At 46.4% G+C, this 27,620-nt stretch overlaps 1 protein-coding gene across 2 annotated transcripts; it reads right to left on the bottom strand.

Annotated features, from left to right (window-relative positions):
- Positions 1 to 4,085: 4,085 nt before the first annotated feature.
- Positions 4,086 to 27,424, bottom strand: PAFAH1B1 (platelet activating factor acetylhydrolase 1b regulatory subunit 1). 2 transcript variants are annotated; one of them, XM_065852858.2, is made up of 11 exons: positions 27,273 to 27,424; positions 14,146 to 14,356; positions 13,385 to 13,469; positions 11,419 to 11,493; positions 10,317 to 10,523; positions 8,821 to 8,989; positions 8,508 to 8,610; positions 7,905 to 8,133; positions 6,489 to 6,590; positions 5,780 to 5,936; positions 4,086 to 4,886 (listed from the first exon to the last, which is right to left on the bottom strand). In XM_065852858.2, the coding sequence occupies exons 2-11, from the start codon at positions 14,175 to 14,177 to the stop codon at positions 4,813 to 4,815; spliced, it is 1,233 nt and encodes a 410-aa protein (XP_065708930.1). In that variant the 5' UTR covers positions 14,178 to 14,356; positions 27,273 to 27,424; the 3' UTR covers positions 4,086 to 4,812. The 2 variants fall into 2 exon arrangements, with proteins under 2 accessions (XP_065708930.1, XP_065708931.1); XM_065852859.2 differs by lacking the exon at positions 27,273 to 27,424 and adding an exon at positions 27,008 to 27,139.
- Positions 27,425 to 27,620: the final 196 nt, after the last annotated feature.

Raw genomic sequence — 27,620 nt, 5'->3', positions numbered from 1 at the left:
TTTTAGGTACTTTATGTATTGGTTTCTTTACGGTTTGGTGGGAGGGGTTGGGAGCAGGGCCGCGGCGGCTGTGCCCGTCACCGGCTGTGCCCGTCACCAGCTGTGCCCATCACCGGCTGTGCCCGTCACCAGCTGTGCCCGTCACCGGCTGTGCCCCTCACCGGCTGCACGCCGCATGGTTTCACCAGCACCGACAGCGCCTGGCCCGGCTCGTGCAGCGGCGCAGGTTACACCGCTCTGCGTGGACAGTCACTCGCTGTCCGTGCCCATCCAGGACAGCTCAGCCTCTGCTCAGTCCCGCAGCAGCGCCGGCCCTCGGCTGCTCCCGGGGGAACTGCTGCTGCTTGAGGAAAACAACTGCAGCTCATCAGTTCAGAGGAGGATGGAAACCACCAGCGATTCTGAAGGCCCCACAGAGAAATACACTGGGTTTACCCTCCTTGCTTTCTGTTCAGACCGAGGGAATCCCGGCACTCCGTGTCATCACACACATCACACCGTAAAAGCTACAACTTCCTTCCAAGAAAACGCCACCAGTTAAACCTTCACTGTGTTCAGTGCTCGTGGTGTTCAGAGCAAAGCCCCGTCAGCTAAATACATCATCTTCCAACACTGGCCAAAATTGCTATACACGTAATTTCATATTCAACCTGTTCTTTCATATTCAACATATTCTGCTGAGAAATGTTTTACCAGTGCTACATGGAAACAATTAGATTCCTGCGCTCAGAAAGCTGCTCTCAGTAAGGCACTTGCTGCACCATCAGCAAGTCAAGGTGAAGGGAAAAGGTAACTCAGCCACCCAGCCTTCCATGTCCCTCACTGCTGCTGACAAACGTGTCAGGTGCACAGGGGCTTCCTCTCAAACCCGCACCCCGACAGCTCCGGCCTGGCCCCCCAGACACCCTCACCTCCCCCAGACATGGCGCTCGCACCTCAGCTCCAGCACAGCGCCAAATTCCGTTGTTTCTCCCAAACGAAGTCCATCTCGCACAGACGCCCACCCCAGGCCTGCTGCTGCTCCCAGGGACAAGCCCTCGGCTGCCCGCAGCCTGTTCCGCTGCCCCACACCGCGGCCACGGCCCCGTCCTCGCCCTTACACCCGTGAAACGCACGTTTCCAGCTCACTGACCCGCTTGCAAGCAGCGCTCAAGGCAACCAGGGCCAGACCGCGTAGAAAACCAACAAACCACCAAACCACACACCACCAGCCAACAGAAAGACACCGCCGTGACCACCACTGCCCAGAGCCACCGGCTCCCCGCAGAGCCCAACAGCTGCAGCAGCTGAACAGCTGGATCGGCCTCACAACCGCGCCGTTCACAGCAACATCAGCCACAAGAAGTGGGTGTGGGGCACAATCTGAAGGGTGAAACACCAATAGCTTTTTTCCAAAATAGTTTTAATTCTTGCATCCAAGGAAACAAAACCACATCTAGTTTTATATGCATTTAATAGTTTACCAATTGGTACAATAAGATTTTTTTAATATGCAGAAAACATGAATAAATTTTGTTTTACACAGTCTGAGAGCAACAAATCTTACTGTAAAACACAGAGCAGTATTATATACATTCCTTTACTGATTTTGTTTCTTTTTAAACGGTGTCAATAGCTTCAGTTAACTCCTAGAGCCTGGGAACTGTTCTCTCCCATTGCAACCTCCAACAGCGTTCTTAGGAAATATTTGACGTTTGCCTTCATGTCAATGTCAGGATCAACTTCTAAACGTGAAGGTTTTGCTAACTCATCTCAGAATGAAGGGGGAAGCCCGAGGGACAGGTAGGACAAGAAAGCAGCTACTTACATGACACAGTGGAAAGATAAAAAGGCCAGTTAAATCCAGTCGTGACTTGTAAATCCAACTCACCCTTCCCCGCTCCCAATGTGTTCATCCCTACGATTTACGCACCAGCTCTTGCCGGAAGATTCTCGGTACTGATCTGTAGAACACACCGGACTGTACGCACAGCCGAGCCGCAAACAACTCATTCTAAGTGCGCTCCTCCTTCACTCAACTCAGTCATTTTCTGTAATATTCAAATCATTAAAAGGATTACCAAGCCACCACTGTCTACAAAAACAAAGTATCATCTTTTCTTTTAAATAGCTTTCATGCGAGTCAAAAGCTATTTAAGAGTGCTATTATCAGGCAGGTCACAAGAAGCAGGAGGCGGCGGTGGGTGCTGGGGGGACCGAACCGCAGCCCCCGCCGCGCTCCCCGCCCTCCCGCGCTACCAACTAGGGGTTCTCTTAATTAGTGCCCCGGGCACATCATTGGTCACACCATACACAAAAGCAGGACGGTTTTTAAAATCTTCTAAAGTGCAAGATGCTATAAAACATCAACTTCCAGATTATGTCTAAACCACAACAAATGCTGCACTTTCTAGAATGCATCTAAGACTTCCTGGGCACGGTCCGTCAGTGGCACTGGAATGTCTGGATTGCAGCCAGAGTCTCTATTGTCTATTTGGGAACACGGGCTGTGTTGCCATTTTTTAAGCGATGCCAATTTTGGTCAGGAAAGTGAGAAAGCAGCAGTGAACCTCTTAACCCTCTAATAAATTTAGCTTGTAATGCAAACCGGTAACCTCATTATTGTACTTGTTATCACAGGAAAGGCACAGGATCAGCCGACAGAAACCTTGCAACAGTGGCAGAGTTGAGCAGGGCCGGGCCAGGGAAGCCTCCAAAGCCACCAACGGGGCTTCACCTCTGACCCAGCGGGACCGTCCCTGAGATTATTCACTGCTTATTCGAGGAGAAGGCTGCAAACCGCATTGCAGAAGTACTTAGCAGAGCGTTTCGCACGAGCAACCAAATGCTGCTAACACGACTTTAGTTACCGTTTGTCCTGGGAAACGGTTGGATGCTACAGGGAAAAAATGCAGTAGACAGCTTCCGCTTAATAGGTACCTTTAATTTCTCATTCATGGTTAGGAATTATGTACATGAGTGTGGTTTACTTTATACTTAAATAAAGTTTATAGGTCCTATCGGGAGTCAAACAGGTGTTTTACTTTACAGTTGCAGATGCACCAAGGAATTTGCAGATGCACCGAGGAATTTGCAGATGCACCACCTGTGTATCTGGAATTCTTGAATAGGACAAAGCAGCAAATTTTTCCAGTCCAAGCAGCTAACGAACAAAAAATACTTTATTTGTGCATGCTTAACTGCAGAAACACACACTGCAAGTTACACAAACCACTGCATTTAGGAGATGAGCCTGGGCGCTCAGGGGGCCCCCGGCTGCCACCCCTGGGCCGCTCCACTCGCTCACAAGGGACAGTGTTAAAAGCCATGTAGGGAACAAAACGGATAAAATAGAGCACAAGGTCACCTGTTAAAACATCAGATTGGTACTTCATTATATGGCAAATTTTAAAGTGGATTTTTAAAAGACCTGGTTAGTTTTATAAGTATTGTAATTCTTAGTTATCTACAATGGAATCTGTCACAAAAATGCTGATTAAAATACTAATTTATAATATTTTCTTTCACTTCAGATCAAAATATGTAACTTTAGGGATATGCAAATTAAAAACTGTATACACCAAACAACATAAATATTAATAAGCAAGCCGGGCTAGTTTTGCCGATAGGATTTGGGTTCAGTTTTACACGTTTACTTGAAAGCATCTTTCCCAGAGACGGACTTTGCTTTGTTGACGGGGTTTTGGTTTTTGCCTGTATCAATCTGTATCTGCCATCAGAACCTAATTCTCAAGGTATTTAGTGCTTCCGTTAAAGCATTTCAATACTGCGTGCCAAGGTATTTCTCGCTACGCAAACCCCGGTAGGTTCTATTTGCGGTGAGGATAACCGGGTTTCCAAGGGTTTCCAAGGAGGCACTAAGGGAACCAGGAGCCTCTGCGGAGCGCAGGCTCCTGCCAGGGGAGGCCCGCGGGCGCTGCTGCGAGCGGGGCCGCGCGGCTCCACAAACACAAAGCAAGAGCGGCTGTACCATGGCGGTCAGAGGGAGACCGAGCTCCAGTGGAACCAGATCACTACGTTCTAGTGGGATGGACAACTCCTCCTGGAAGTTCGCCTAGCATAAAAACCCAAAAAACAAACAGACAGACAAATTAAACTCCGTTTAACAGCACAGCTTAACCATTGAATGACCAAATAAAAATAAATACATTTATCACATCAGCTGCTACTAAGATTTGTTGTCTTATTTCAGGTTTACAGTTAGTTATATAAATATTCCAACCCTTCGTGATAGGAGGCCAAAACAAGTGTATTCTGTTGATTTGGCAATGTTTCATGACAAATATTCCAGAGTTAATTAATTTCCATTAATTACACATAAGGTTCAGAAGATTCTGAATTGCAGCCTTATTATCTAGTATTCTTAGAGAAGATTTATTAAGCACACTTAAGTGATGTTACATAGATACACATTTCTGAAAGAGCCCTACAAAACTTTCCCAAATGAGGTCACCAATTCAGGCACCAACAGACAGCAGAAAGAAAACCAGGTATAGTTATCCGACACAGAACGACACTGTCAACCATTCAGTTAAGTGCCCTATTCCAATTATCCAACTTCTGCCTTCTCCGGTCTGATGTGACCAATGCCAGCCCATGTTCTTAAACCTATGGTACTTCTAGACAACGTATGTAAATTTACAGTATACAATTTGGATTCACCATGCATGAATACTTTGTGTGTAACATTTAATAAGCTCAATCTACATCCAGAATAATTTACATGAAAGGACAATATTTATTTAAACAGAGCTCAATGGGTAACCATGGTATCTGAGTGCATCCAGAGGAAAGGGGTCAATGTGAATTCAATCAACGGCACTCCCACACTTTTACTGTTTGATCTACACTTCCAGTAACCACATACGGTGCCGTCTTGTGGAAATCTGCGAGGAAAGAAAAGCTTATGTTAAGAACGAATCCAAAACTTGAGGAGTTCCACTCGCACGGAATGGCACTACTCTTTAAAGAAATAATACCAGCTCCAAGACTAAACCGCACAGCTCATCACACGTTCTGTTCTGAAGGCAAACTCTCACGCTACAGCTTTGTAAAGCCTGCAAAGCCACGTTCAGTGCAGTTCTAAAGGACTTTCACGGAAAAGAAATCCAGAGGGTGTTGTAACAGACAAAAGTCCAGAGCATCGCAAACTGGTAAAAGCCTTGGACACCACCAGAAGACAGGGCTTCATGTATTAATGTAAGAGGTATAAAGGAGTCAGCAGCCAGGAAACTTGACTTTCTCCTTCTGCTGTGGACAGTACAGGCTGCGCGCTGCTATTTAAAACATGCGAAGTGTTTCTCAGGAGATTCCAAAGTACTTCACATACACAAATCAATTTTGGAGAAAGACCCAGCAGAGAAGAGGGCAGAGCAAGGCCAGCTGTGGCGAACAGGGAGGGCCCGGTTCGTTCTGTGTTCGCTAGGGGAGGGGGAACAAACATCTTCCATTTCTTTTCTAACCGTTTGCTTTGCTTCCTCCTCCCACCCTCTTCTTTCCCCCGGGCAAGCGTTTGCCGTGCAGCACCCCCACATGCACCCCCGCCCGCTGAAGGGTTCCAGAACAGCCTGGCAGCTAACAGTCCCTGTCCTGTGGGCAACGCAATGGAAAAACCCAGCACGCTCCAAATTCCTATCTGTCCTTATTTGATTCAAACACACACAGCACTAAACTTCCCAGGAATCCCAAATGCGGAGAGCTAGCTTGGTGCTCAACTTCAGCTGGTGAACACATAGAAAACCGTATGTGCTTCGCAGTAGCACCGCAGAACAATACATACCCAAAGAGGTAACAAAGTGTTCGTGCGCATTGAGGGTTTTCATGCATCGTTTGTTCTTGAAGTCCCAGACACGTAGAGTCTTGTCATCAGCACAGCTCAAAATAAATTTTCCCCCAGAATGGAACAGAACGCCACGTACCCAGTTATCATGGCCCACCTTGTGCACAAGGAGAAATCAGTGAGCAGACGCGTGGTTTAAGGCTAAGCAACCTACAGCTGATGCTATGGCAAACGGGGCCACGCCTCGCCCCGCTCCCGCAAGGACAGCATTTCGCTTTCCCAGACCTATCAGGACTCAAAGTTTATCTGCAGTTTCTATTCTTACATCCATATCAGCGCTCCCGACGAGTTCCTGTCCTTGAGGCACCCAACCAGCCGCCCGAGTGCGATCTGCACCGGTGCTGGCCCCCCAGCACCAGCCCAGCCCCACAGCACGTTTTACAGCGACAAAATTCCAATGACTGTCGGCTACTCATCTCAAACACCACACCACAGCACTCCTGCATCTACACTGCAAATTCTCAGACTCTTAGTATTTAGCAACAACCTGATCTGAAATCTAGAAGCCATTAAAGCTGTGTAGTCCAGCGTTCATCTTATTTCAATAGCTCTGGCTTCTCTTGAAAACAAACGTGTAAGATAATTCATTCTGTTAAAACTGGTTTTACATGCACAGCTATGACCACCAGAAAAACACCGATGAACTTACAAGTGTCATAAGGCACATGCCAGTGCTAATGTCCCACATCTTAATGGTCTTGTCTCTGGATCCAGACAGCAGAAAAGGCCCAGGCTTGCCACTCTTCTTGGTCTACAGAAAATTATGTTGTAAGTTATGGCATAAATGGGGTGTGGGGGAAGAGGAGGGAGGAAGCAGATCCATTCCAAGTGCTATTTCTTAGCAGAAAAATTACATCATATGTCAGCTTACAGGTAACAAACACACAACGCCAAAGCTGAGAGTCGTGGGCACTTTGTTACTAAGAGTAGGAGAAATAAATAAAAACTGAAAGGAATTAACCAATCCGTTACAAGAAACGGTTCTATGTCCTGCTGAGGCACAAAGCCAAATAATGCTTTGAATCCACCCCTGCCTACTGCAAGATACCCTGTTCTAATAGCAGATACTGCTCAAGTAGGGCCAGACATCCCCAGGCAACAGCGTACGAAGCTGCCATACCTTTGTGTCCTCACCTCCGCAAAAAGTCATGAAGCAAGTTTAAGAACGTTTGAAAAGTTCCTACCCTGAACTGATTTCAACTTGTAACCATGCCAAGTGTGAAAGAGACTTAGTTCTCAGAACGGGCAGTGTTTCAACTGGGAAGTCAGCACTGACTTGCTGCTTGAGGAAAGCCAAGTATGTGACTGATGCACAGGGCTGATCAGACAGCAGAGGGCAGGGGAGACACCGCTCCAGCTAATTACCACTGCAAGAGCATGCCAACATCTGGAATGCAGTTTTAATTACTTCTCATTAAAAGATTATAAGGACCTTTTAAGGACGCAAGTAAAATTTGACTGATCCAATCTGTAAAATCCATCACTAGGTAAGTCCCTGTCTTCGGTGTATCTGCTTTTCCCCTTGGGTATTTCTGTCCTTTTGAAGGGAGAGGGCAAGGTAGAAATGCTTGGGAAAGGGATGTTTTCCTGTATCATTAACTTTGTACGCCAAGACATGGCGACAAAAGGTTAACTCCAGCACAGCATATCCAAGGCAGCTTCGTTTCTGCATTCTGAGTCCCTACATCCCCCCACATCCTTCAGTGGCTGAGCATCCTTAGAACCCTCCCGCGATGCCAGACGAGCTCCCTTCCACATCTCTGTGCTGAAACCCCTGAGAGCATCTCACTGCCAGCCCTCTCCGAAACAGAGCATCGCCAAAGCTCCCTTCCATTAGAGCAAAGGTCGGGTGCTACTGTTAAACACAAAAGCACGGCTGCTGTGCAGCCAGGATGGGGACGAACAGCTCACCAGGTATACTTGGCAAAAACCTCTCGTACACCTGCTACATCTGACAAGCACTTTGGAACAAAGCTTAGTTGTTCTAAATACTCTCCAGTTTCTACATAGAGAACAGGCACAAATCTTCCTGTGTGTGCTTATTTGTTAGCATTGCAAACATTACCTCTGATCCCGTAGCTTCTGATATGGTGGAGTAGGAGCTCTCGGGAGCCCAGGAAATGCATTCTACCACGTGCTCGTGTTCCCGCAGCTCAGCTTTGCATTCCTTCGTCGCTACCACCCAAACACGCACTGTCTGGTCGTTAGAACAACTGGCAATTAAGGTGCCATCCTGGTTAGGCCTCACCATGCGCACCCATTCTCTGTGACCTGTGAAAGTCTTCACACAGTAACTATACAGAAAAGAGAAATACAGCACAAGTCAATTAACACCGCAATAAAAGCACCCTCCTCTCACGCTCCCTTTAAACTCCTGGTTAACCACTGAATTTATATTCCTACCTGGTCCCAAGTCCTGGTGTTCTACCCCCATGGCTTCCAGAAAGATAAAGCCAGTTAGTTTTAATTAGTTGCTACTAAAACCTAAACCCCTGTGCTTAATGACTTAGGGCAGAATCCTTAAGTGAATTACTCTAATGGGTAGAATCTCATACCTCAATTCAAATAAAGTTTGCTGGCACTCAGGAATTACGTGGCCCATTTCCTACAAAGAATGGCTGCCGCCTGTTTTGTGTGGGTACTGACATTTCGCCAGAAGCGCACTTACCCTGTCTGGACTTCCCACATTTTGATAGTTTTATCCCTTGAGGCAGAAACTATATGATCTCCATTGGGCATGATGGCTACTGAAGAAACATTATGGTCATGACCTAAAAACAAAATCAACCTTTTATTAAGTGGCACTGTAACAGTTTTTACTGAGCACACAGGACTTGCTATTCATTCATCTCAGGCAAGCAGCTACAGCAGCAGCGCGTGTTTTATGGAGTAATCTTTGTATGTAAACTTGGGGTTTTAAGAAGAACACAACACAACTGCTCTTCACTTGACAGTCTAAACCAACTCCCTCTCCACCTTACCATGCATAGTTCTGATGCACTCAAAGCCCTGGAAATCCCATAGCTTGATGGTCATGTCAGCAGAACAGGAGGCCAGCAGTTTACCAGTGTGGTCGAAGGAAATATCCTGCACAGAGTCTGTGTGCCCCTTCAGGGTCCGTTCGAAGTCTCCTGTCTCGTAATCCCACACCTGACAAGCCAACAGAAAACCCGTTAACAGCAACCTATTACTCTTTGTATTCTCCAGCCTTACACTTGCACTCTGCAGGCCAGTCTGGCACCTCATTCAATAATTAATTGAGCAAGAGACAAAGGCAGCCCCCAAAAGCCCAACAGCAGTGAAAAAAAGCATTATTTTAATCTTATTTTGTTACTTACAAATTAACTGAATTCGTGTGTCTTTAAAACTGTTTTTCACCTAACTTAAAGCATTACAGACACAGCAGGAAAGCAAGTTCCATTGTATCTAAACGTTTTAACACCCAATACCCTTAAAAACAAGGATCACTTTAGAAAACAGTGGACAGAACGAATCCGCTTGGTACAGGCTGTTTCCCTCCATCCCTTCCTCCCCAGCAACGCTGCCCATTTCCCGCGGGGGAAAGAGCATCTCTGCCAAGCCCGCCCAGGGTCTCCCATGGCCGCTGCAGAACCAACCAGCAAAGACCCTGGACACCAAGCAGCAACGTTCAGAGCGCGCTGGTTTAGGGATGATAATCCAAACTACTCTGAAGAGTCTGATATGTACACATTAGTTGATTACAAAATTTGTCAGAGTTAAAATAAACATTTGCAGTTAATTACTGCGAGATGGCATGAAGTCTCCCATTGTCACCTTCTAATTAAGCCACTCATCTATCATTTAACCACAACCAAAGCCTTTGAAATGAAACAACCTACAGATTTTATTGTGTCTCTCTCAAGCACAAAATTAGAGATTTCTTTTTTTAAATTATATCCTAAAAAACCTCAGATAAACCCAAACGAACCAACAAAAAGAATCCATAATTCCCATAGACTGCAATCACGCAGCAGTCAGCAATGAAGCCATCTAGCTGGACTGCACGAACAAGGAAATCCACGTGGTGTTTTGGAAGAGGGAGCTCAGGGGGCTGCTCCAGGATGTCAGACAGAGCCGCACGGGCTCAGCGGGCCCTGGACCAGCCCCGGAGCTGCGTTCCGGCCTCCTGCAGGAACCCCCGCTCAGAGCTGCTCACGAGCTGCAGCGGGCTGGCACTTCATCTCATCTTTCCCCAACAATCCTTCATTCTCTCCCTTGATTTCTTTCCTCAAGTCAAAGGGCAGTAAAATACTCTTGAAGATAATAACTGGACCAGCATAAAACTAAAATCTGTAGATTACACAGGCCACCATACTTGAAAGAACTGTCCCTACCAAAGCTAAAGCAGAATCTGAAACAATCTCCCATCAGCACAAGGCGTCCCCAGCGTGAAGCACTGATGTTATATTACACAGCCGCTGACCTCGTAGTCTAATTCTCTGCAGCAAACACATACCTTTATTGTGGCATCCTCTGAAGCAGAGACCATAACACTGAAAACTGGATGGAAAATGACTCGAGTGACAGGACTCCTGTGTCCGCTCAACGCGTACTTCTCTGGAGGACGAGGAATCCACTCTTTAGGGTCTCGTTTCTGACCGAGAGGGCCACCTGATGTGAATTCTTCCTTAGCTTCATTCAGCTTCGATTCTAATTCCATTACCTAAGTTTATGAATTTTAAAGAGACCATTTATACCACGATTAATTCACCTTCACTCATTAATAATCCAACCACCAACTGGCTCCCAAACTCACAGTAAAGCAAAGATTGCACGGATTCAAACTGATTACCAACATTCAATAGTGTCAGTAATTCCAAAAAGCAAACCTAACTTAATCATTTATCCTTTATTCTTCTCCAACTTCCCAGATATTTTGACAGGAAAAAAAGTTCTACAGCAGCAGGTTCATTCAAACACTGTACAAATACGTTTTAGCTACTATTTGAAGGCTGCTGAAAGAGGTTGTGTGAACAATCAGAACGCTACTCCTGCAATAATTTTGTGTGTCCCCGAGATGGCACGCATGTTAACCAACAGTAACAAAAGCCTACATTAGCCTTCACGAGAGGCAGGTCTTTACTGCTAGGGCACTGTGATCTGTTGTTGTTGCTTTTAGCATGCTCTAGATCCACTGAAGCATCACTAAAGAGAGTTTTGTAGTGTCCGTGTGCACGACAATCGCTCTAATGCACCGCAGTGAAAGGTTCCTTCCCTTAGCACCACGAGCAGACTGGCAGCCCAGGTTTTGACCTCTGGCTGAGCAGGCGAGCCCCTGCAGCCACTCAGCCCCTGCGCTGCAACCCAGAGACCGAGCCGAGGGAGTCTCAGGAAGAAAGGGAGAGGACGTCTCTGCCGGCACCGACAGCCAAAATCATGCTGGAGAAAATGTTTTGTCTATTTTCCCAACTCGAGTCCTCAGAATTTATCTTTGAGGCATCACTTTCTAAACCCTGCATTTGTCTGACAAGGAAAATACGTAACAATCTGCTCAGACATGGACACTTGCTTTCACTGATAACTTTTCATACAAGTAAATCCATCAGACCTCTATTTACCTTCTTTTGTAATCGTATAACAGATGTCCATTTTTTTTCCAGAAGTCCAGCATACTTCTTATCTAACTCTTCATTCTGAGGAAGAGAAGCATTTAAATAAATCAGCAGTTTTATGTCTAAAGCCTGGGGAAGTGTTTCTTCAAAGACAACATCAACAGCTTGTTTTAATACAAATCCCTTGACCACAGAAAGGGGAATTCAAGCAAAAGACGATAATCAGTTTCCCTAGTTAAACGGAACAACTCCGCTTCAAATGTTTATAGCTGCAATTTACATAAACAGAAAAGAGGAAAACATTTTAAAATATGATTTTTAATGAAAAACATTGCAGCAGTACAGACTAAGGATGCCAGACTCTGCAAATATATCCAAAATCTAGGACTAAACTGTTATCTGTGTTGTTTTCTATCTTCTTTACATGAAAGATTGTTAAAGTGCTCTGCATAGCTGAGAATGCTGTGTTTTATGACAGGATCCTTGTGAAAAGTACCAGGAGGCAGCACTTGCTGGCTTCAAGGATCAAGATATACAGAACTGGCCATGTACTGAAGCAATTTCTGCCTTTAACTTTTCGTTGGTCACTTCACTAGAGCCCCGTCCAATTTTGTGCAAGAAAGCCACATGGACCGTGCAGCAACTGCGTCTTCCATTTCCCTCAGGACCACCTGGCCTATCCAGATCGCCTTTTCAACCCTTGGGAAGAGAAGGCTTAATTAGGCCGACAGATGAGGCAGATAAGGGAATGGTATTAGGCTTTTCAGTTTTAAGTGCGGTATTCCAATTTGTCGTTTCTACTTATTTATCAGATACTGGAAGCAGACTGGAGAAATTCAGTCAAACTTCAACCAAGCATTTTGGAAGAAGAACTATGCAAGATTTCAAACAGAAAAAGGGCAAGGATTTCTACAAGTCGGCACGTTACTCAACCAGGTGTCTCCAGAGAAACCAGGTGAAACGCACACCTCCTGTGCCAGCAAGTGGCAGTTTAAAAATGGTACCAATAATCATCTGATACAAAGGCAAGGGAATTAAGTTGCATGAAGCGACTGGTCTAAGTCACAGCATCCATACAGCCTAACAAAACAGAGCTGCCTACCAGAGCTGAGCACCTCACATTAACTACACAGGCTTGCCCTCCTACTTCACCCTTACCCAACTGGTATGCAACCGTTTCAGGCAACCATTTCACTACTGACCAGCTCCAATACAGAACAGATTTGCACCATCTGGTCGGTATGCCAAAAGCAATCCTGTTTTGTCTTCCACCATGTGAAGTCAGCCTCCAAAGCTGCGTGGCCTCACACCACTGCAGCCTGCTTACAGGAGAACAGTTTTCTGATTCTGTACTGCAGAAGCCTATGCAGAATTCCATGGTAAGAACAAGCACAGCTAAGGAAATGAGCTACAGGGAGGGCAGAGGGGGATGGACACAACAGCAGGAAACAAATCAAATGTGCTGAAGTCAGACACTTTCTTCTCAACATTAACCAGGAATGGCGGAGGTTGGAAAGGTCCTCCTGAGATGACGAGTCCAAACCCGCTGCTCAAAGCAGGGTCAGCAGGGCAGCCTGGCCAGGCCTCCAGGAGGGTCCCAGCATCTCCAGGGACAGACTCCGCACCCCTCTGGCCAACGATTCCAGCCCCATCCCTCGCACAGGAAATCGTTATCTGTGTTCAGCTGGGACTTCCTGTGCGTGGGCTCTGCCCGCTGGCTCTGTCCTGTCACTGGCAGCACAGGAGAGTCCAGCTAAGTCGTTAGTGAAGATAAAGGGATGAGTCTTGCTCAGAAATCGCCAAGTCATGCAATGCTTATTTTTCAATTTTATGCTAAGGCAACATGCCACGTGAGTTCCGAAACCACATGAGCTAACAGGTAGACAATATACATGTTCAGAAGGGATGTCAATGCCATAAAATTATGGATTCTTTACTTAAAATACAGGTGAAGAATCTTGCTTGAACTTACCACATCTAACTCGGCTTCCTTTTTAAAGACCGAATATGCCTCTTCATAGCCATTAGACCGAAGGTAATCTGCTATTGCTCGATTTCTGAAAAAACAAAGAACAGGATCTTCAGACACAATTCTGAATAAAAGACCAGAAGAATTGGTTCAGATCTTCTAGATTTTCAAAAAGCATGATCGACAGCTAGGTCTCCAATGCAGGACAACGCCCAGGGTTATGAGGTTTGTTAAAAGCTCAAGCAAATTTTATAAACACATTTGGCGAGCAGATTTTGCTTCAAGATGTCAATAGCAGGACACACTTTCTATTTTAGGTGCGGTGAAGAGGGTTTTATTGTTGTTTTGCTTTGTGTTTGTTTCTCCTTTTAAGTTACCGAACACCGAAGTAGCATGGATATACTTAGCAATCTGTACTGCACATAAACCCCACAGCAGACACAAAAGTAACAACCATATCTACATAGTAAAGTTGTGGCTTTACCTTTAAAGGGAAGCTATTTGGGGTAGAACAGTTTAGGGTAAAAAATTTTACTTCAGTTGAACTTGACTAAACTGCTCAGTTGAAGAGAACAAGTCATCACACAATTCTGCTACCAAATACCAGCAGCTGTGTTAAAAAAAGTGCAGAGATCTAAACCATAATACACAGCACTGGGTCAGCACCTGAGCAGAGCCCCTCTGTAACATCTGTTTGGAAACAAAGGTTAGTGTTTAAAGTGTAATGAAAACGCAACATAAACTTAAAAATAACTCTTCCTTACAGTTCATCTCGTTGTCTCTGTGACAGCACCATCGTGGCTGTGATGTCAGGCTAACGTGATTCAGCACTGGCTGCCTCCTCAAGACCTGGAGTCTTTGGAACCCGGGCCTACGATTCAGTTTGCCACCGAGTGGCTTCAATCCAAAGTATTTTTCCAGACGTGAAATCCAATAGGAAATCCGGAGGCATTCAACACAGAAGATTCAATCCATCTAGAAGGCAGAGAAAGAGACACCATTAATTTCCTGTAAATAAGCGTTTGGTCACTCTGGACTGGCGGGAAGATTTCTGTGCAACAAGCTAAAACTGCAAACGCAACCTCAGTTCTGGCCTATGCCCTGGCAGCACATCTCCAGCCGGAGCGAGCAGCCTGCAGGACCTGAACACTCTACTCCCCGTCTCCCCACCGTTACTGCTTCAAGAAACAGAGGCTGAAGGAGCCACCTCCAGTCACAATCCACTTCTACTTGGGAGGTAACTCCATCTTTCATGTGCTGGAAAGAGCTCAGGCCTGCTGGAAACAGCCCAGTTTTTGCACTCCCTGCTCCTATCAAAAAGCCACCCCTCAAATCCTCCATCCTTCTGCTAGATTTCTTTCTCTTCCGTAGATTTCTCTCTTCATCAAACTAAACCCAGCGAGGTTCCTACAGTCAACGTTCACCACACACTAGAGATCAGCTCACGCTCTCCTACATCCTTCAGGCTTTGGGGGATAGTTTAAGGAAAGAAGAGCAGCTTCCAGAAGGACCTCGTGCAGATGCTCCGGCACACAGCGGCCCAGGCCCAAGGGCATCCGGGCACCCTCAGTTTGTCACTGTAGCTGTAAGCAACATGATCATGAAAACAGATGAAGATAGCACCTCTTGCACATCTGCCAAGAGTCTGGCTACAAAACACGACTTACTCAAGCCGTTAAGCAAGTTTGACCAAACAGCTTTTAGCGACGCGACAAACTGAACGCGACAATAGCCAAAGACTGAGGCAATGGCAGTTGGGTTTGTGAACTTGCTACTGACTCCTTCGGGAAGCACAAGTTCCCACCGCCTGTCCCCAGACATACAGGTACACGACGTTCTCTACACAAGTTAGATAGCAGTTTTGGTAAGGAGCTTCTTTCAAACAAAAGCCTTCCTTACATAAAAAAATGGAAGAAAATACTAAGCTTGTATCATTAATGCCTACTTATCCATCACAGGGGATCAGGAGCTTGTTTCTAAACCTATCTAGACTCTGCTGTCTGCTTCAAAATAAGCTTAAGCTGCAAGTCGCTTGTGCTTCACTGCTGGTGGATTTTCCATCTCAAGTGCTGTACACAATACTGCACTGCAAGCCCTTCAGGACAGGAGCACTCCAAAGAGGCAAGACACTATTCCATTAGTTTGACATCTTCCCGAACAGCTATTTCAGAAACAATTCAGCTGAAAACTGATACACAGGCTGTATCCGTTCAGAGAAGAGAAGAGAAGCAAACGTTTCACTTACTCTTGCCATATACCTTGCTTTCTACTACATGTAAAGAGACAACTGGTTTTCACCAGATGCATCTTGCTCACTACACAGTAGGAGTATCACATACAAATTAATGGAAATGTAGTTAATATTGAAAAAAGAATCTACTGAAATGATCAGACGAAGTGCCCTCTAGAGGGCAACACTGCCATAAATCTAAGCACTGAAGAATACAGGCTTATAATGGCTGAGCCTCTGCATTTCAGTGTGAACATAGCAACACTTTCAGTAGTGATGAACATTGTGAAGAACAACAAAATAAGGCACTTCTTCATACACAAATGCACTGTTTGAAGCACTGAATAGCAGAACACAAAGATACAGCCTTCCAAAATCTCCCTGGAGTTCTACCATGGCAAAAATCACAGGATTAAAGCCAGAAGGTAGCTTTTGTACTATGAACTACCACTAAGCAGTGAACGCCTTGTAAAGCCAGCGTTGGTGCAATAACTCCAGTAAAACCCGTAATCCCATATTGCATCAATTTTGTCACTGCGTCCAGGAGATGCAACTACAGCAGGCACCTCAAAACAGCAGCAGCTGTGTTGATAGGGCGATCTTTGACACGCCATCTAGTCAGAAGGTACAGTAACCCCAAACTCTCCTCCTGCCCTCCCAACAGGGCACAACCCCCGGCCGGCTCCAGCGCTCTGACTGAGCTGTTACCAGAGACATCTCAGAATTGATCAACAGCCAAAGGGCAAAGCAGCATTCCTGCTACCAGCAGATTACAGCTGATCCACAGTAACTTCCCAACCGACTGACCTACAGCACCCACTTCTTTGAAAAGCATCTGTTTCAAGCACCCTGTTCAGTATTCCTGACTTTTTAACTACAAAGACACCTGACTATCAGGCCAAGTATTTTTAGGGCAGCTTCCTTCGTATACATCCTTTAACAAAGGACGAAACAAAAAGAACAAAAACAAACAGGAAAATAAAATTCAGAAACAAAAAACCCCACCCAAGCAAAAACGCCCAAGAAAGAAAAAGCCCAAAGGATCCAACCTTAACGACACACCTGTGCTACTTTAGGAACAGCAGAGGATGGATGAACACTGCCCATGTGCACTGCCTTGTCCTCAGCCAGAGCAGCTCTGTGACACACACACCTCAGCAGAGCCAGACTAACCAGTCCTCCATCGCCTATCGGGTCAGCCACCACCGCGTTACACACGCCCGCAAACAACCCCAGCAACGAGAGGAAGCAAGCGTGCAAAGAGAACCCGTGCGGAAAAACAACCAAACAAAACAACCAAAACCACAACCACCACCACAACCTCCCCCACAACTGGTTAGCGCCAAGGCGCCAGCTGAGCCCGAGTTCACACTTGAAGCGGACATCACAGATCCCATACCATACAGGAACCACCCTCTTCCCGAGGGTGACTACGGCATCCCACCAATTCAAAAACTAGTTTCTTCTTCCTGACTTTAAACAGTAGGTCCTTACACTGCTGTGTATCAGCGTGGTTCACGTGTCTCCTAGATTACAGGAAAACTTCGCAATAACTTCACAAGAGCCTCGCTAACCACAGCAGTAAGGCTGCAGTACATCTGCACTAGCATCAAGGGGTGAGACAGACACCTGGGAGTTATTCCCAGTTCATCACGAGCCAGTATTCCTTGCACACACTCACAGGTCCTAACAGACACTGAAAGTCACCTCAATAAAGCTGCAAGGAGTAATGCAGAGAAAGATGTATTGTGTTATAAGGCCTTTGCAAGATTCAGAAGTTCAATCAAGCACTTTTCCTATCTACCATAATTCCCACAGGCACATTCGTCCCTCCTGTATTTTATTTTTTCTCTCTTCTGAATTTTTAAAAGTTAAATCAAGAAAATCAGTTTTATCATCATTCCTCGGTTCACAAGGTGAGCAGCACACGCTGCAGGAGGTGAGCAGCACCCTGCGTTCCCCCGCTCTGGCTGGCACCCACCAGCCTCTGCTGACCGGGCTGCTGGGATACGAGCGCACAGCTCCTCCCCGGGCCTGGAAATACATCGAATTGCTGCAGTCTCAATGCCCGTTGCTTAGGCTCCATAAACAGGATACACTAAAGATGTAGTTATAGCTCATGATATGTGAAATTCGAAGAATTACAGAGCACATGTATTAGCAGATACAGAACAGACCAACACCATTAAACTCTGAAAGAAGGAGCTGGGCACTGTGCACTTTAAGAACAGTAAACTCTTGCTTTTCTTTGCAGAATCCTAATAAACTCTACCACAAGACCATCTGTTTTTAAAGTATTATTGCAACAAAATAATGTATTTAATATTCTACAGGAATATTTCTTTGAAGGAGACAATATCTGAGCTCAAGTTCCTGCCAGGTCAGGCATGCCTAGCGCTAAGTACCTGGCTGTTAAAATGGTGTACAAGCCATTACAAACACAAGGAACACACAATCGGCTTCACACTATGAAACCAGTTACAAAGTTCTAGATTGCTCACATTTAGCTTCAAATTTAAATCATAATTTGGAATAATTTAAAGTCCAAGCAACCTGTGTAAAACTCAAAACAGTCCCAAGCGTCCAGCTACACGCTACCACCTTTCAAATGGTTTCTCTAACACATTCTACTGTTCTTAGGAGATGTTTTGCCTGGAAGAAAACTCCCTATGTTTTCTGCTGAGTTTGTTAATGTATCTGGAATCCCAGCTCATTAGCCTCCTCTCCTCAGGTGCTTTTTCAATCCAGTGAAAGGAAAGTCACTGATGAAGTGCTAGCAGAGACCAGAGCCACCAAAAGACTAATTGAATTGATATAATCAGAAATACTCTCTGAAGCCGAGACCACTCATCTAGGCTTTACTAGAAACTCTTGCTGCATTGTCACTTGCTACAGGGCTCTCACATTAGACATTCAACAGTGTTATCTTGTTTCAAAACATTAACAAGAGGACTTAAAGTGGTTATTTGGGACTATTTGCAGGCAGTTAGAGCTACAGCCCTTTATGGGAAAACCAGATTAAATGAATTGTTCTCTTACACCTCAAGAGTATACTCCAGAACTCTAGCAAGTATATAAGAACACCTCCTTTTAATCTAGACTAATTTTTCATAGATTCATAGGCTGGTTTGGGTTGGAAGCACCTTCAAGACTGCTCCATTTCCCCTGCCATGCGCAGGGACACCTCCCAGCAGCCCAGGTTGCTCGGAGCCCCGTGCATCCGCAGCTGCTCTGGGCAGCCTGTGCCAGGGCCTCCCCCTCCTGGGGAACAATCCCTTACGTCTCACCTAAATCTCCCCTCTTTCAGCCTAAAGCCATCACCCCTTGTCTTGTCGCTATGTGAAAAGCCCCTCTCCAGCTTCCCTGTGGGAGCCCTTGGGGCACTGGCGGCTGCTCGAAGGTCTCCCGGAGCCTCCTCTTCCCCAGCCAGCTCCAGCCTCTGGGCTCACTCCAACACAGCCGTGTCCTTCTCATGTTATTGTTTTTAACAGCCTCATTTTGTTTTAAATCCAGTAAGCGAAAAGCTGCTTTGTCAAACTCAAGCCACAAAATAGGGCAACTCTTCCCACAAATGTACTCGAGAAACAGATTCCACAGAAGCTGTCATTTAAATACAAAGCTAATTAAAAGTAATATCCATATTTCTTGGACATAACTACTGTGACCTGAAAAGGTTTCTCAGAAATCTGTCTCCATCTGTTGAAAGAAAAACAGTAACAAGTAAAATAATGATAAAACCCCACAGATCTCCCCCCAGCCGCAGCCCCAGAGCACATCAGCGGATGGCCCTGAGAACAGCCCCGCGCTCCCGACCCGTGGCAAAGCTCACCCCACCGAACGCCGCAATCCCTCACGGCTGCGCCAGGTAACTCAGAACACAGGACGGCTGCTCATTCCTGAGCTGGGCCCGGCGCTTGTCTGCTTCTCAGCCTGCATCTGTACGGCTGGCTGAAGGACTACGAACAAGTGAGCTCCAACATCTTATTTTGGAAAAACAAAACAAAGAGACAATCTGATCTGAATTACAACTCTGAGTCTTATTTTTAATTCACATCTTTACTAAGCCTATTATTCTGCAATTAAATCTTAAAATGCCTGTAGGTCTTAAACACAAGTGCTTTGCCAAGTATATCAATATAGTATTACACAGAACGCAGCATTCTGTGCAGTGTTTGTTCACATTTTGCAGTAAGTTACCAAAAATATTTTCCATTTCAGTTCAGTTCAAAGTTTATCAAAGCAAACATATTTTTAACACAAAAAACAGAAAAGTTCTATGCCTGTTTTCTTATCCATTTCACCTACTTTTACAGGTTAATTGAATTGACTTTGCTAAAAACCTGATACTGTGGTTTACTTCTGAAAATAATCCAACAATAAATCCAGGGGGAACTAGAAAGTAATGTATAGTAGATCAGGTATAGTGCTGGTGTTCCAAAGACCTGGAATGCCGCCTGTAATTACACCTAAACGTCATCAGGATGCTATCAAACAGGAGCAAGTTAACTACTCTATACTGTATGTGCCCCAAACACATTTCTGTCCCAGTCACAGATGTGCATTTTGAAATATACAATTATATGCCCACCTACTCCTCCATATTATTTCAAGTTCTAATCAGTCACTACTTAGCACATCACTGGCAGTCACCACCTAATTCTAGAACCATAAACCTACAAAGGACACTTTGGGGCTTTTTACCTTCCAAGGCACCAACACTATGCAACTTTTTGATGTATTTGGACCCAAACTGCTAGGATTTTTTTTTGTTTTTAAATAAGTCTTTAATTCAATCTTGAAAATTATCCTCTATCACTTCGGTTTCGCAATTCTGACAAAGCGTGATACAACAGCTCTCAAGTACACCGTCACACCGGGAGGAGGGCTGGGGTGCAGAGCAATGCACAACGCACATCGGGGTTTATCCGCATGACTTCAGCAAGAGATTCTTCAAAAATTGGTTTTGCCAGGTCAAACAATACACACACTCTACGACAGCAATTCTAGAACCCGGTATTTCAGCTGCTTAGCTGCTGAGCAGAGTGCACACACTCTGAACGGTTTCTCATGGTTGGTCAGCAGTCACGTACCGGACATGAACTTTGTTCTTTTCAGGTATTCCCCCCATATTTTTCTGGATTGAAGGATTATGTAGTAGAGGAGGTTAAAGGACCATAACCAAATTTAAATATTGTCATTATTTAACTGCCTGTTATATTGGAAGTGTCATGTTAACAACAATAATTGTCAGTTGATTGAATTTATGTATGAAAAATGTTTGGAAGGAAACTTGAAGGAACACCTATGTTAAAGCTTTAGAAACAGAAGGTCAAAACCACCGAAAAATCCAAACAAAATTCAGACTTCCGCTCTTCAAATTGTGAGAATGCTCTGTTAGTCCTCCAGCCGGTTTCAAAGCTTGTTGAGCAAAAATGGCTTTGCTTGACAAAAGGGGAAAAAAAATGAACATCATCATTGTCACACATAGGCCTTGCCCTATTACAGGGAACAGGGTTTAATCTTTCAGGGTGTTGGCACCAAAGCAATATAAGCAGGGTTCCTGTAGAAGGTGTCTCATCTTTCTCATCAGCCATCTTCACCCACTGCCCTGCAGGCTCTAGAGACACTGGGCAGCAGAGCACGACAGTCACCACCATCTCCAATCTCAGCGTGTTGATGTACAAACTTGTGACAGTGACATGCTGTGCTACTGGAAACGAGCTGTCATCAGTACCCATCCCAGCCTTACCAGGGTGACAGAACCACAAAAAAGAGAAATCGCAAGTTTGTTGGAACAGCATTAGCCATTCACAAGATGCCACTGCAAAACCGGCACGGTTACGTTAGAACTTTAACCCCGTCCCCACGGCTCTGGATGAACACGAGGGTCAGGGCTCCTCAGTTCAGCTTCCCCCAACCTAGCTGAGAACCAAAAACTTCTACCATTACCCATTTAATAGACACCATCTGTTTCAAAATACATACACTCATTAATGACATCATTCTCTTAATAGATTGTGAAGACACTAGCATTTAAAGAAAGCGAATTGTTTATCTGATGTTTTTCTTCAAAAAGAAGTGAACCCAGCACAAGACATGGTACTTGAATGATGCCAACATTGTTTCCTTACAGAAGGAACAGCTGTTTACCTACAGGTAACCAGGCTAGATGTTTCTAACTGATTATCTGCTAGTCTTAAAGGAGGATAAACTTAACACCTTTGCTTTAGCATTAGGCTACCTCCATGCAGAAAAACAAGGCAGAGGCAATCTACAGGAGGGGCAATGATGAGACCTGCCTAATTAAACCAGAAGAACTTCAGATGTGTGGACCACAATACGAGCAATTAACAGAAATCCGAGCGGGAAGGTATAAATCTCAATCCTGAAGGCTGCTGTGCTCTCAGATGTAAACCGGCATGGCACATGCCATCCAAGCTGTCCCCTCGAGCCCTGGCTCAGAGGTGCTGCCCGCTGAGCCAGCAGCAGCGCTGCCCAACAAGAGGTGCCTCGGAAAAGCGCATCAGCCGGGACCTCCTCAGCAACAGGGTGGAGAAAATTACAGGACACACGTTTGCTGCAGCACCACCTACAAACCTCAACCGCAATGGATTGTCCCGTAACTGGAAATACCTTTCCAAGACTGCAGCAACCAGGTACTGGTTAAAGATACCAGGTTAAGTTGTCCAGAATCAATGGAATCACCACCACAAAGATGTATTTATGACAGGGACTTAGTCACATTCCCTATCCAAAAGTCTATAGGGAGCCAAGTGAAACTGCAGGGCTCTCTCAGAAGCAGAACCAGTAAGGGGGAAATGGCAAAAGTACTTCCAAATGTACTAGCTAATAAGCACTTTGAATTCATAATGTTGATTTTTTTAATAGAGTTATGCATGCATCAGTGCACTCAATGCTGCTTAGTATGACAAAGCTGTGCACACATGACTTGCTTTGAGGAGGACTCTGTGTTTATGGTGCTGGTGAAATACATCACAGCACATATAATGTTGTAAGTAACACTTTTCTTTGAAATTTCCTTACCAGTACATGCCAGCATGAAGTGATATGATAGGTGGTTTCATGACAGTGAACTAAAAGCAAGATAGCCCAAGTCACACCTCTCTAATCCCCTAAACAGAGAGCATGAGGTTAAAAAGAAAGAAGAATGAGCTTTCAAACATGCTGAAGGAGACAAGCATTGCCTCATTCAAGTCCTGCCTCAATGAGTACTAAGAAAAAGCTCTTCTTTAGCAACTAAATTAGATACACACGTTGGCTGGGGCTAACCCTGCAGTACCGAGCACATTCACCAGGTTAGAACTAAGTTATTCATCAGATAAAAATCATGGTTCTTTCAAATGTTTCTAATACATAATTCTCACCAGCAGGTCTCAAAACATGGTAGGAATGAGGAAAAACACTGTTCCAAAATAACTAGTACAAGGAAAATAGACATTGAACTCAACCTAAACTCAGGGCACCGCAAGGAAGCCGACCCAGCGGAGCTGCAGCTCGAACCGCACCACACTGCCAGAACGGCACGAGGACCGTGTGTGCTCCTGCTGCCTTGGACACCATGCAGAGCACGAATGCCGAACAAATACCTTCATGTACTTGAAAACTCGTTTTATACAGGTCAGGATTATGTCTTAGTGTAAATGTCTATTTTTAAAAACTTAAATGTAACCTACTCTGTCAGACATCGAAAGCCAAAGCGCCATCACCTGTTAGTAAACACCTGTGCTCCCAACACCCAAAAGCCCCATTAGGAGCCCCATTCCCCTCGTATCAGGTTATAAAGCAGCTCCTAAGAAAGCCATTCAACCCAGGTAAGGCTTCATCAACCCAACGCATTTGTTAGCAGACAGGATGTTCTGTCAATGATATTGATGCTCTTATAGAAAGGAGAAAGAGGAGACCAGTTGTAACTCCATCTCCATGTAGAGACTACATAACTTACTCCTCTATGATAAACCTCTCAGGAGAAACCCAAAACCATTTTGATTAACACACATGGCTCTGATACTTGGGAAATATCTTCAATTGCCATCACAGATGACATGTTATAGGCTGGAAACTCCTCTACAACCTATATGAAATGTAAAATTCTTGTTTACTAACAATAATTACAGATTTTTACTATCCTCTTGATTTCTTAAATTCAGGCCCGAGCAGTTCTTATTTTCAGGCTGAGAAGCATTTCAGTCTTCACAGACACTTGAGCAGCCTTCCCACAGTCTCCGCCTTCGGTTCAGAGAACAGGCCTGGAGTTCAGAGAAGTAGGGAAAGGTGACTGAAACAAAACTGCTCAGGAGCTGCTCCCCTTCATACTGCAGTAACTGCAACCACTCTAGCTCATGAATGCCAGAAGCAGCTACAGAGTACCTTGATTTACAGGTTGTAAATGAACTTTGTAACAAACATACGTAGTATATTTCTGAGCTATAGGACAATGGGGGTTTTCCAGTTGTTGTTTGCCCAGAATATTTTACAAGAAGGTGCAAACACACTATAATTAGCACTGATGGGAGTTAGCTAGAGAGTTCTTGAAGAAAGACAAGGTTGGAGCATTGGGCAAGATGGCCAACAGATGTCAATTCAATAGCTGGCCCAACGATAGCGAGGACGATAGACGAAAAAGCTGAGAGCAGACAAAGCAAAAGCGAGCACGGGGAACAGTGCAGGCAGCACACGCGAGACAGACCTTGTGTGCAGCCACCAAGGTATTAATGCCTTTGCTTTTGTCCAACAGGAGGTAACAAGTTACTCCTGCACAGAAAGTAACTGCCATCATTTCAAGGAGAAAAATCAACCAAACTTGTAAGGAGGCAAGTGTTCGGTTGGGTTCTTCACTGCTCTTAGCCCGGATCCATTTTCAGACACAGGCATTGAGTGAACACATCCACTGAATCCTGTAACATCTACTCTAAGTAAATGAACTACATCTTATAAAAATGCCACTACCCTTTAACTTAATTTTGGGCCAATTAAAACCAAACGCAGTCTCATTTGTGGCCATGTACCATCAAAAACTGGGCTCCAGAAAAGAGAGAGACCCAAGAAAAAGCAAAACCTTCACCTGCTTTATGGTCTGTGTTGTACCTGCTCTGAGCAGCACTGATTTGAGGCGAACGTCCTCAGCCCCACCTGGAACAGGGCAGCACGGCCCCTGCAGCCCCCCCGGCGCCCTTCCACCCCATTGTGTTCCCCAAGGCCTTTGTTCAACGCTCCCACGCAACTCGGGCACCGGCCATCAGCAGCACCCCAGAAGCGGCACCATAACGCTCCCACAGAGCCACGTTGTCCAAAAGGGCTTCTTGAGGTGTTATTTTGAATGAACTCAGCACAATGAGGGCAACGCAATTAAGGCCGTGTACTAATAGGAGTTACTCTACTGGGGGCACCAGAGAAATCAGGTATTGTCTTTTTGTGTGCTCACCCGTAACCCACTCTAACCAAGAAGTTATATGAACAAATAACAGCACTAAGCAACAATACGGGGGGTTCTCTGTATTTCAGAGAATCTTGTGTGTAAAATACTGGCACAAAAATTAGAATTCCTATCTATAAGTGTAAATAAAATAAGTTCAACAAGTGAATATGGGAGTCGATAAATTGAAAGGGTTATCAGACAAAAAAAACCCGTGGCTTTGCACCAGTGACTGGTCACTTCTCACTGCCAGACTCATCAAGATCCACCCTGCAGAAAAATCAGCCTCTAAACAGAATGCGAGATTTGTTTCATTTCAGAAGGTTCCTGCACCATTAGATTCTTCCCTAAAGAAGAGACTTCATTGTTACGGCAATTAGTATTCCTCCACCCCAGCAAAACGCAAGCAAAGGAAAAAAAAGCTCTGAAAGGGTAATCTAGCCATTTCGCAGCTTTGCCTCCTTACTCCACCCAGTCTCTTCCCTGCTCAATGGCTGCACACAGCATCCACAAACACGGTTATATCAAAGGAAACACACAAAAAGGAGATTCCTAACAGTAAGCTAGAAATTTGCAATAAATCTTTCTGTTTGAAAATATTTTCTTTGTTTAGTTCCCTAACATAATTTTCCTGTATAGCAAAATGACTCTAAGGGCAAACAGCATTTTGATAGCAGACCCTCCCTCTTCCAAAAACCAGCCAAATGCTGCACAATCATTTACAAAATGATCATCACTGAACACAGGCTCCTTAACCCCCATCGCACTAATACTATATAAACAATATTGTCATAGGAATATACACTTAAAAGAATCTCCACGTAAATGCATAATACAGCCAGGTCAATATGCCCAAACGTTTATTTATAATAAAATAATGTCTCTTAAAGATTTTTTAATATAACCTAGATCAACCTTCCAGCATCCCCTGGTTAGGTAATTCATCCTGAATTGACTTGACCTGCAACAACCAAGCCCTCTGCTGCAGCACTACCAGCAAGGAAATTTTACCAGTGATACTATGGCAAAGAAAGGGAAGGTGCCACATTATTATTGGTTTTAAAGGTCAAGTTTAACTGCACCCACCTGAAACCAAAAGAAAAAAAGGAAGAAAAATCTCACACCCACAAAAGTGGGTAAACCCTGAACTTTTTCAGGGAGGCACCACTACCACCCCCCAACTTCCATCAAAAGCTCTGCCTGCATACAGCCTGCTGAAACAAAACCTCCAGAGTAGCAATAAATAGAGCGTTTTAGCGCACGAGATTGCCATTAAAAGGTTCTCGAGGGAAGTCTGTGTGTCTGTAGCCACCCAGGCAGCGATGTGACCCCAAGAAAGAGCGATTACACCTCCCTCCCCCGTTCTCACTGCAGCTGGCTCTGAAGGGCTGAGCCACCTCCTATCAACGCTTTCCTTGCGAGATCGCTGCACGAAAACTGGCTGGATACGAAACAAATTCCTCAAATAACACCTGCTCCTTTCCCCTGCATTATCAATTCCCGTTTTGTTTGCAGCGCTCTGGAGAGCCGGGCCCGCCCGCCTGCCCTGGCAGAGGGGCCCGGGAGGGACCGGGGAGGGATGCTCGGGATCCTCCCCAGCAAACACACCGGCCTCCTCGCCCCATACGGTTTTTACGTGCGCCTGGCCCACCGCTTCCTCCGGTATCTTGCTAAGTCACCAGCAGCGGTGAGGCGGCCGGAGGCCGCGCAGGCCGGGGGGCCAGAGCGCAGCGGGGCTCCCTCCCTCCCCTCCCCGCCCGCTCCCTTGTCTGGCCCGCTCCTCCCGCGCCCTGTTTTCCTGCTAAGTCACGGGCAGCGAGGACGGCGCTGAAGCCCGGGAAGGGCCAGGTCCGGGGCGGGGGAACCGCGGCCCCCACCGCACCCCGCCGGGCCGCAGGGACCGGCCCCCGCCCGCTCCCGCCCGCCCGCCGGCCTCCCCCGCCTCCTCCCGCTGCCTCCTCACCAACGGGCGCGGCCGCCATTTTGAGAGCGAGCTGGAGGGAAGGAGGGAGGGGGCAGGAGAGGGAGCGGAGGGCGGGGAGCGGCGGCGGAGAGGAGGGGGGAGAGGAGGGGAGCGGAGCGGAGCACCGCGCCGGCCGCACGGCCCGCCGGGCCCCGCCGCCGCCCGGACAGCCTCCCGCGGGGGGCGACGGAGGCCGGGGGACGGGAGGGAGGCCGGGGGACGGGAGGGAGGCCGGCAAGAAGGGGAGGCGCGGCCCCGGCCTTACCCGAGCCGCCGCCGGCGCCGCCGCTTCGCTGTGCTCCGTGGGGCCGGCGCCGCCCGCCTCTCCCATTCAGCGCAGCGCCGGGGCGGGGCGCGGGGGTCCCGGGGGCTCGCGCCGCTCGCGCCGCTCGCTCCGCGCTCTGTCAGTGGTGCCCGGGCCGCCGGGAGGGAGGAGGGAGCGGCGCGGCCCGCGGCGGCACTGCGCAGGCGCGCGGCGGGGGCGGGGCCGCCCGCCCGCCGCCATCTTGGGAGGCTGAGGCGCAGGGCGCGTGTCCCGGCTTGCCCCGCGCCGCCGCCTCCCGGCATGCCCCGCGCGCCCGCCGCGGCCTGCGCGACACCGGGAGCACCGGAG

Source organism: Patagioenas fasciata, chromosome 19 (genome assembly GCF_037038585.1).
Source record: "Patagioenas fasciata isolate bPatFas1 chromosome 19, bPatFas1.hap1, whole genome shotgun sequence".
Lineage (NCBI taxonomy): Eukaryota > Metazoa > Chordata > Aves > Columbiformes > Columbidae > Patagioenas > Patagioenas fasciata.
This window is presented reverse-complemented; position numbering and strand designations above follow the sequence as displayed.

Coding starts and splice junctions, on each gene's coding strand:
- PAFAH1B1 (XM_065852858.2), bottom strand. CDS start 14,177: ATGGTGCTGTCACAGAGACAACGAGATGAACT. Junction 11,494..13,384: donor AGGAAGCCGAGTTAGATGTG/GTAAGTTCAAGC, acceptor TCTCTTCCTCAG/AATGAAGAGTTAGATAAGAA. Junction 8,611..8,820: donor GTGCATCAGAACTATGCATG/GTAAGGTGGAGA, acceptor TTTTGTTTTTAG/GTCATGACCATAATGTTTCT.